The sequence below is a fragment of the Botryllus schlosseri genome, chromosome 15 (assembly GCF_051294905.1).
Source record: "Botryllus schlosseri isolate E-star chromosome 15, Bs_hap1, whole genome shotgun sequence".
Taxonomy (NCBI): Eukaryota; Metazoa; Chordata; class Ascidiacea; order Stolidobranchia; family Styelidae; genus Botryllus; species Botryllus schlosseri.
The window spans coordinates 14,521,792-14,532,258 of record NC_137250.1 but is presented as its reverse complement, the minus strand read 5'-3'; the positions used below and the strand labels follow the sequence as shown (position 1 = coordinate 14,532,258).

The following is a 10,467-nucleotide window of genomic DNA, read 5'->3' as shown; positions in this document are numbered from 1 at the left end:
CTTCCTTGCATGTTTCAATTACATTACAATTACAATTACTCAATGATAAAAATAGCATATTACAATTACAATTACTGTTAAACATGTAATTGTTTACAATTATAATTACAATTACCTTTAAACAGGTAATTGCTTCAGTAGACAGGTGTTCTTTGACAACCGTAGCGACGTAATTAGCAACAATCTCAAGCTATTCAATTCATTCCTGATAATTAAAAAACTCGAACGTATTCGAACTATTCCTAATCATGAGTACTGAAAACTAATAGCACAGAAAAATGTTTCAAGCGACTGTTAAGAACCAAAGGTTTGAGCGACTAACAGCGAATAGGCTACAGGACAGTCAATGGAATGTAATCAAACGATTAGGCTACTCAGAGCTGATCGAATCAGGATAATGAAATGTTATTGGTAAGGCGTCGGCGATAAGGATGATACCGAAAAGGTGCGTAAAATTAAAATAAATGCAAAAGGAAAGAACCTCCTGATAACTAAGAATTGCAATATTTTGGTTCGCATTTACATTTTCACTTGCTCGGAAACTGTTAGATTGCATTTGAACCTGATTGGAATCGCTGGCCATTTTGTCTGATATATCAGGTGAGCAGCGATGATTTTCCAAGCATTTGAAGAACATTAGGGTGCGAAAAGTTTCTGGTCCCAGTAAATTTGGTCAAGATTGGAGGTAAGATTGGGATAACATCTCTACAAATGCGTCATCAAGTTTGATGAAGCCTTGGTTGGGAACTTGAATGTTTTTTGCTATTGTTGCAACAAGCCTCGGTACTGGTCAGAGATTAAAAAAACTTTGAGCGTGGTGTAGGAAATGGTTCGGCACAGGCTTCAGAAGAGTTTATTTGCTGCTCATCCATTTTTGAAATATTAGGATTTAGTTTAGCCCACTATGGTTCTCTAACTTTTTTAGACGCGCCCTCTTTATGACAGTGAATATATTTCGTGCCCCCCCCCCCCTTATCGTCATAGCACACAATGAAACCAAAAAGTTAGCAATCCTTATACATATAGTTTGATGGTATGGAAGGTTATGACTGTTGATGAGAGAATTCTCCAACATGGAGGTGAATCGGGCCAACCGCGGAAAAGTTTTCAGTTCACTGGAGCGCCGCGCCCCATTCAGATGCTTTCACGCCGCCCAAGGGGACACGCCCCCAGTTTGAGAACCACTGGTTTAGCCTATATTGTAGTTCACAAAGTTTTCTGTTGCTATACTGAAGTATGGGAAACAGTTTAGCGTGACTGAATTATCTAGTTATAACGTAGCACGCATAGAACACCGATGTAAATAGGCTATAATTATTAGCCTACATGTGGTGACTGTTTACTAAGGCCTTAAGGCCCCTTGTCTTCATCCTGGTTCGTAAGGTACCGGATTTTCACTGCGTGGTGCGACGAATAAATGATAAACGATTATTTTATGTTGTGATTGTCAGGTTTCCATGAAAATGTAATTGAGATTGTAATTGAGCAAAATGTTCATTAGGCTACACAAAATAGAGATGCCTCAATTACAATTACATGAAAAAATGTAATATATTACATTCAGCTCAATTACAAATTACAATTGACCCAACTCTGGTGTGGACCGGTATCGTAGGCCCCGTGTGGACACAAGAAAATCTCACGGCTAATTGCGATTGTTCAACGTCCCAATTTGGCCATGAAGGCAATTTTACGGCGATTGTTGACCAGCTTGCCGAGCGCGAAAACTGATAAAATTGGTATCAATTGAAAGATACCGCGGTACTGATTGCGAATATATAAATTTTATTCTGCTCGTAGTCCTAGAAGCCCCCACAATCAGCCTCGAGTGTTGCATTGTAACGGAGTTTGATATTGTGACGCAACCTTACCGTCTGGGAGCAGCGGAAACCGCAAGCGTATTGGCTATTGTTGGGCAAGCGATTGAGCCATTGAGCATTCACACTCTCACTCTCGTAGGACTTGCTCCTCAGCTGCACCCTATCATTCCAAACGGCTTTGTTGCGTCACACTACAGAACTCCAATCGCACTGAGCCGCGAGATTTGCTTGTGTCCAGAGTCCACACCATATAGGACAGTGGACAGACTGGACACTATGGTCAAAGCCTATCATTGATATTCGTCGCAACGGTTGGTTGCTCACTTCAACTGCTGTGAAAGAGTTGACTGCATCATCGCGTAATCAACCCCGGTTGTCACTTGTCGGTTCCCATTTCACCATAGTGGTGCGTGCGTAGTCGTGTTATATAGTCGAAGTGTAATCGGGCGATCTAGTAGAATGTCTGAATTTCAAGAGGTTGACTATGGCAACTCCCTGGAAGGTGACATTTCGGCTCCAGTAGAATCTCCTGCGGTGGACGACGACGAATTGTCTACGTTAGACGAACCAGTCCGGGTGACTTTTGTAAGTCTAAACTTTTGATTCAATTTATTGCTACAATTTTCATCATTTCAATACATCACAAGACTGCAATACATTGAAAGATAGGAAGCTGTCGAAACAACTTGGAGTAGTCTTTAAAATCGCCAAATCGGACACCCACCTGGCCTATATAGATGATGTAAAAAAGGTTGCCGGTGAACCCAGCCCTCGGTAAACCCAGCCTTACAAACCCAGCCCTCGGTAAACCCAGCCCTCGGTGAACCCAGCCCTCGGTGAACCGGGAGTTGCCGGAGGTGGGATATTAGGGTTGGTGGAGGGGGGATATTAGGGTTGCCGGAGGTGAGAGAGAGAGATATGATATTCTTTCTCGCCTGGAACATCGAGATGCTTTGGCGACGGAGTTGCGATACGGCCCCATGAGGTCATCTAGTCTGCGCCCCCGTTTTTTTTCTCCTCCATGCTATCCGTGATTGCTGAGCGCCTAGCAGGATAGCTGCGGATACCATTTTTCGAGTCTTTGGTATGACCCGGCCGGGGATCGAACCTACGACCTACCGCTCGAGAAGCCGGACGCATAACCATTACACTATCTCGCTCGGTGGGATATTAGGGTTGGGGGAGGGGGGATATTAGGGTTGGTGGCGGTGGGATATTAGGGTTGCCGGGGTTGGGATATTAGGGTTGCCGGGGGTGGGATATTAGGGTTGGTGGAGGTGGGATATTAGGGTTGGGAGAGGGGGATATTAGGGTTGGTGGAGGTGGGATATTAGGGTAGCCGGAGGTGGGATATTAGGGTTGCCGGGGGTGGGATATTAGGGTTGGTGGAGGTGAGATATTAGGATTGGGGAAGGGGGATATTAGGGTTAGTGGAGGTGGGATATTAGGGTTGGTGGAGGTGGGATATTAGGGTTGCGGGGGGTGGGATATTAGGGTTGGGGGAGGGGGGATATTAGGGTTGCCGGTGAATACAAAATTTCCCGAGGACAGAATTCACCGAGGGCCGGGTTCATCGAAGTCCGAATTCACCGAGGGCCGAGTTTGTAAGGCCGCGCTTGGCGCTTGCGCAATCCGTGATCACGTGATCTGATCACGCCATGACTGCGTGATCTCCGCATGCCCTGACCTCCTTACAAGATCGACAAATCAGTTGACAATAGCAATATTAGTTTAATAATTCATAATAATACTTGTTAATACACTCAATTACAAAAGTTTCCGAGGGCCGAGTTCACCGAGGGCTGGGTTTACCGAGGGCTGGGTTTACCGAAGGCTGGGTTACCGAGGGCTGGGTTTGTAAGGCTGGGTTTACCGAGGGCTGGGTTCACTGGTAATCGTAAAAAAGGAGGCATGCACACTGAATGAAAAGTAAAAGGACAGGTGACAAAAAAAGGTAGCATGTGTCGAGAGGCGAGATCGATATGTCATGTCACAGACTGGTCGACTAAAGGATACATTACCTACACTATAGTGTTTCTTCTGTAGAAATTGTTTGTATTTCGACTCGAATGTGGACAATGGACAACTGAACATGCTCGATGACTGTCGTATATAGCTGGCGAGATAGGCTACTGTTCCACAATACAGTTCCGGCATATTTGATAGAGCAATGATCTTTTCTGTGTACCATATGGTAGTTGTATGACGTGGACGCACGTGTGTCGTAGTTATACTTATGCACTTTTGATACCGAGGTAAAGAAGTTATTGTAGCGGTTGCCGGTGAACTCTGCACTTGGTGAATTCGGCCGCACAATCTCGGCACTTGATAAATTCGGCCCTCAATGAATTCGGCCCTCGGGAAATTTTGTAATGAAGTGTATTAACAGCTATTAATATGAATTAATAAACTAATAATAGTATTATCAAGTGATTCGTCAATCTTGTAAGGAGGTCAGGGCATCCGTAGATCACGCAGTCACGGCGTGATTAGATCACGGATTGCGTAGCCTCGGGAAATAACTCAGCGTTCATATACCGACCACGCGCGTTCTGCTTGGAATCGATGGCGTGAGTGACAGGCGTGTGTCGTGTAAGTTTTGAGAAGATGGATCTTGGCGTTTTATGCGAGATCGGAGCTGTGGAAGATCAAGCGGCGCTTCGTTTATCGATCACGACAAGCCAGTGTTCCTCATCAACAAATGTTTTGCATGATCACGTCAAAATAAATTATTTTTTGCCTTTGGAGAGACGATTCCACTCTGGGGGTTAGGGTGTCTCGATAACAGGGTTGAAGGATCCCAAGATTACGAGATCTACCGCCATGACACGTTTAAATTTCCTTTTTGATACTGTTCGTTCATATTAAATGCATTTCTAATGCGAAGGTGTTCTAGTGCCAATTCCTCCAAGGGCCGAGTTCACCAAGTGAAGAGCGTCTCGTTATTTCCCGCGGTTACACAATCTGTGATCTAATCACGCCGTGACTGTGTGATCTACGCATGTCCTAACCCCCGTACAACATCGAAAACCACTCAAAGTGCCAAGTTCACCGGCAAACATTCCAGTAACAAATCATGGTGACCGGTACGGCGGTACCGCTGCTGACACAAAAAGTTGGCAACTTCTAGTTTCGGCATATCTTTTATGTTAAAGAATCTTCTGGGCAATGATTTGTTGGACACACATCCTGGTCCCTTTGAGGCCCTAGCTATGATACGGATTACGGAAGACCTGACGTTGTAGTTTTTGCAGGGGCTTCAGTACGCTAACACTGGTAGCCCCCCAACAGACGATGCCATATTGTAACTTTGATTGGTATATTGGTTCAAAGATTGGTTCATGTAATCTCTAAGGCTGTAGAACAAACCGCAGTTCCATGGTAATTTTTTTCCTTGCGACTGAACGTGGCTCTTCCAGGAACTTGCGTTCCTTATGGACCCCTCTAATTGGCTATCAATGTATAGGCCTACATTGGTATTTGTGCTGGTATGGTATATTGCCACACTCCGGGATGTCTGAGCGACTGAGTTGCTGGTAAAGACCCTATAGGTCTTTTAAGTTTGCATGAATTCGTCGGGATGTGAGATTACTGATGAAGGCTTTATACTCGCCTGGCTATGTAGGCTACCTATTTGCAAAAGGGGCCAAAAATATCTTTTACCGTCTTTACCCTCATCCCTGGCCATGATTTTTTTAAATAATTTAGATACCGTAGTGCTAGATTTACCAGTTCTTATAGAATCTTCATGCGGAATTTCATGAGATCAGTGAACTAGTTAGCAATACTGGTTACTGCCAATGGATTTTTGCATCTTTTCTGACAAACCTATTTTTGAGATTCAAGCAGCTTGCTTGTTTGTTTTTTTCAAAATGTGAAATAATCAGTGTGTTTGTCGAAAAATATGACTATCGTGATCCTACTTGCAGAGAAGAATTTTTAATCTCGCCACTGGATTTAGGTATCAATGTTCCCATGACAGACAGCCATGTCAAGAGCCTGTGTAGTATAATTTAGGTTATCAAAACTGGCTTCTCCAGAAATAATTTTTTTGAAATCTGTGGATATTGCACAATTCAAATATCTTGCATCAATGTACTATGTCAGAATTACAACATCCCTGAAAATTACATAATGACATTTTCAAGGTCAAGGTGGAAGGTTGATTGATTGACTCATTTCGACTCATTCTTGCTTTTCATTATAATGCGATTATTTTGGTATTTTGAATTGATAGAAATTGTTGAAATGTTTTAAAATGTTTATTTTACATGGTGGTGCTCAAGTTCTGAATTTTGTATTGAATGACAGATGATAGATGCCACACCATAGAAATTATTCTCGCAGTGTAAATCAATAAATGAATTTAGCTTGTTACTTATTGAATTCATTTTCATAAATTATTTTTATTTAAAGTATGTTGTTGCCCTTTCCAACGAAAGCACGGTAAATGATTTTTGTATGCTAGCTAGGACAATCTTTCAGTAGAAATTTATAAGATTCATCCAAACATTGCAGAATTCGATTGTTATTTCTAGATGCGCGATTTTAAAGCTATCGGGAGGAAATTCGTTCATGTTGCGTATCCAAAGAAGGATAAATCCTTGCTCAGAGAATGTAAGTATTTTTCAATGGGATTAATACTTATTTCTGAAATCAGGCCAAGTATGGCCAAACTTGGATGAAAATATCGCAAAGACTTATTGAAGTGAGAAGCTCACCTAAAATGACAGAGAAACTGTGCGGCAAAATATGGGTCTGGCAATCTAACATCAACAGATTGGATGAACTCATATTTTAAATGAGCCTAATGGCCATGGGCCATCATTTGCTCATTTCATTCCTACTCATGATTGTGTATCTAAAACATTACGCACAATGTTCAATGTTGTATATAAAACGCTTCTGAACTGATGACACAATTCTGTGCTGGCCGTCGGGGTTGGCAGGTGTCTGTGTGTGAGTGGGATGGACGGTGATCATAACTATGTGCCTATGTGCATGATGTGGCTCTTGGCAATATTATTGCAGGCTATAGCTCAAAGGCTCTGACTGATTTACAAGACTTCTGGTGTAATGCATAATAATGTTTTACTAACGAATGTAAACATGGAATGGCGAGACCGATTTTGCAGTTTCGTTCTGCTTCACTGAGGCTGGATTCAGAATTGTTTTGCGGCAGCGACAGTAGAATTTCTTACAATTCAAAAGTTCTCCTCCAGAGCGCAGAATCTACTGAATCTGGTCTTGATCGGAAGCTACTGTCGCAATGATTCAGAAAATATAACTTAAAATACGGTCAGGCTCCCGACTTCGATCAAAAATCACCCTCAACATCTGAAATCTGCATTGTTTAGAACAATCGGATGACTGCAAAACAATGACCCATCGCGGCTCTCCGATTGTTCAGACAATGACGATATTTCAGACTTGGAGGGCGAGTTCAGGGTGGTTCCAGTGACTGATCATATCAATTTATATTTTCGGAATCGGTGCGACAGTAGCATTCGATCAAGACCAGAATCAGCGAATTCTGCGCTCTGGAGGAGAACTTTTGAAATGTCAGAAATTCTACAGTCGCAGCCGCAAAACTATTCTGATTCCAGCCTAAGCCAAGCGGAATGCAGCAGAAAAATCGGTCGTTGCCCTTCCACGTTTACATTCGATACTTTTACTGTTGTTGTTGTTATCGACTGCTGTAGATTCTAGGTGCAACTTAATGTTGCCAGTCTTATGGATATCCAGTCAATTTCATATAGATTATAATCAATAACAATCGGAGCTTGTCGAAGTAGTCATCCTTGTACTCAAGTAGAAGTAGAAATAATGACGTAGCAAAGTATGAGTAGAGGTAGAGGTATAAATTTTCAAACAAGTAACAAGTATTCCTGGTCTGGTTCTGTCTAATGAACTGTCAAGTAGAAGTGGAAGTGGTAAAACACAGAATCCCTTTAGTGAGTAGTGCAAGAAAGCAAGACCTACTTGGGTACTCTGAAAAATTTGAGGTACTTCGTCACTGACCACCTCTGTTAAATTATTCTTCATGTTTTCCATGCGTTTATATGCTTCAGTTTTAGTGTTGATACCAAATATAAATGCTGCGATGATGTTAACATATTTATGTTACATATTTTACAGGGGATCTTTGGGGCCCGCTTTTACTCTGCGTGGTAATGGCAATATTCCTCCAAGGATCTGGTGAGTAACTGAATTGTAATTATGAACGTAATTCGGTGACGTTATCATGTTATAGTTGAAAGTGATGAGAAATCTTGGGGCGGAGGACCACAGTTTGCCGAAGTGTTTGTCGTAGTCTGGGTCGGAGCGGCAGTGGTCACGTTGAATTCACAACTGCTCGGTGGTGAAATGTGAGTCATTCTTTCTTTAAAAGTAATACCCCGCACAGAGTTTCTATGTTTGTTTTTTCAGATCTTTTTTTCAGAGCGTTTGTGTGCTTGGTTACTGTATATGCCCGCTCGTTGTTTCCTTGCTCTGTTCCTGGGTCATAATTCGCTTCACCCAAAAAAGCGTTCTCTTTTTTATTGTCCGTTTGATTCTTGTGGCGTTGGGATATGGCTGGTCCATTTTTGGTAAGACTGATAACAAATTTTGAATGCTCACCTGGTATACCATACTGTTGTTTTACTTTCAGCTTCCATTGCGTTCTTGGGGGATAGTCAACCTTCCAATCGTAAAGCATTGGCGGTATATCCAATTTGCTTATTTTATCTTCTGCTGGCGTGGATGGTGTTAACGTTAACCTGAGTTTAGGGACAACGTGTGTCTTTCATTCGCTTTCGTGAGTTATGCAACGGCTGAGGGATGTCGATTGTGAGTTTGTCCATCGAATTCTATCGCTGATATGAGTTGTTCAATATGGCCGCAATATTCGTATACTATATAACAACGTAGAAAGTCTTGCAGATTTAATGGACAAATAAAATGCTCTTTATATTTATTGATACACGAGAAAAATCTTGAATGTTCTTTGACTTTGTATGTTTGGTTCCCTTGTGCAAATATATTGTTGTCAGTTGATCGAAAACAATGTGATTCTCATTCAATGAAAACTTCGTTAGGTAATTAATCATCAACTTAATTATAAAATAACCAGTGACAGGATTTTTGTATGACAAAAACTGAGTATATATATCGGTAACTTACACATGAGTGGTTGAATGTAATATCTATTTTTTGAACTGTGATGGAAACATAACATCAGGGACCATACAAACAGAGAAGCTGTGTTCGTATTGAAGTTACAGTTCCGAGGGGGTGAGGTTATGCTCGTCTGGGATATCATCGTTCAATCGGAAATAGAGAGCTGTTAGGAGTTATCAGAGAACTGGATTCTTTGCAGTCCGAAAAGTCAAAACACCATTCCCATCTTTTGATTAGTGTCTCTCAGGGAGCGGGTCTCTATTGGACTTGCTGTTTTCTGCTAATATGAATAAATATGTCCCTATTGACCGACAAGATAGCGCAATGGTTAAGCGTCCTGCTTCTTGATCGGTAGGCCGTGGGTTCGATTCCTGGCCGGGTCAGACCAAAGACCTGATTAGTAACACTGGTATCCATGGCTTCCCTGCTTGGCGCTCATGCATTACTGGGATAGCACGGAGGGGTGGTGCATGACTTAGAAAGCTGTAAAGGCTATATCTGCGCTTCCTTGTCCAGCGGCATATGCACATCATGTACTCATGGTATGCATATGCGCAGATCGCGTGTATGTGTATCATGAGTCGGTGTATATGCCGCAAAAACATCAGGGACAAAAATAAACTACGTCCTTTCCTTTTATTCTGGACGAGTTGACTTTTACCTTACCGGTGAGATGCAACGGTGAGGTAGAAATCCTAGCAGTGTCAATTGCTTCAGAGAAGCAATATCGGAATCTTGCCTATGTGTCTCGTTACTTTCCCACTGATTCAGTCGAACACCCTTACGGTTTTGCTGGGGATTCCCATAAATTAGCAGGAGGGGGAAGCACCGAGTTACCTTAATCCGATGGTTGATATACGTGTATCGAAATAGGGGAATTCCCAACAACTGGTGATCAACTTTGTAAACCGGGGTTTACCTTAGTTATCTATAATCGGATATTGATATCTGTTATCAGTACGGAGGTTTTATTGACATGCCAAAATTGTTTACAAAGTTGAAATTTTTTGGCAACATGCCTTTCGTTTGTATGGTAGATGTTTGCACTGTCGGTGAACATTATCATTTGTCATTTTGCAGCTTGTAGCCTACAATTGTAGACGCTCACTTATCTGATCGAATCATAAACGATCAAATGAAACAAATAGGTTGACATGGTGCTATGCAATAAGTACCGGAATATCCTAACTGGAGCAAGACTTGGTGGGCACTGGGCATTGGTTCCTATATCAAGAAGCGCATGATGAAGATTGTGATGTAGCCCTGTGGTTCTCAACCTTTTTCAACTCGCGGACCGGCAAAATTTCAAGAAGTATTTGGCGGACCGGAATTTTCAAAAAATTGAAATCAACTGTGAAAAGATAGGAAGATGTCGAAGCGATTTGGAGTAGTCTGTGTAATCAGACACCCATGCACCTTGGCCTAGGCGATGTAAAGAGGAGGCATGCACATGCACATTGCACACTGAATGAAAAGTAAAGGGAGA

The 10,467-nt window shown here is 42.1% G+C and overlaps 1 protein-coding gene across 1 annotated transcript; it reads left to right on the top strand.

The window, feature by feature from the left end:
- Window positions 1–2,170: 2,170 nt before the first annotated feature.
- On the top strand, window positions 2,171–8,868 carry LOC145457771 (protein YIPF6-like). Its single transcript, XM_080336051.1, has 6 exons — window positions 2,171–2,405; window positions 6,359–6,437; window positions 7,959–8,018; window positions 8,074–8,188; window positions 8,250–8,410; window positions 8,473–8,868. Exons 1-6 carry the CDS (start codon window positions 2,280–2,282, stop codon window positions 8,583–8,585), a joined length of 654 nt encoding a protein of 217 aa, XP_080192177.1. The 5' UTR covers window positions 2,171–2,279; the 3' UTR covers window positions 8,586–8,868.
- Window positions 8,869–10,467: the final 1,599 nt, after the last annotated feature.

Excerpts from the sequence above, each read along its gene's own strand:
- LOC145457771 (XM_080336051.1), top strand. The coding sequence starts at position 2,280 with ATGTCTGAATTTCAAGAGGTTGACTATGGCAACTCCCTGGAAGGTGAC. Across the intron at positions 2,406-6,358 it reads AACCAGTCCGGGTGACTTTT|ATGCGCGATTTTAAAGCTAT; the intron begins GTAAGTCTAAAC and ends TGTTATTTCTAG. Across the intron at positions 8,019-8,073 it reads AATATTCCTCCAAGGATCTG|TTGAAAGTGATGAGAAATCT; the intron begins GTGAGTAACTGA and ends ATCATGTTATAG.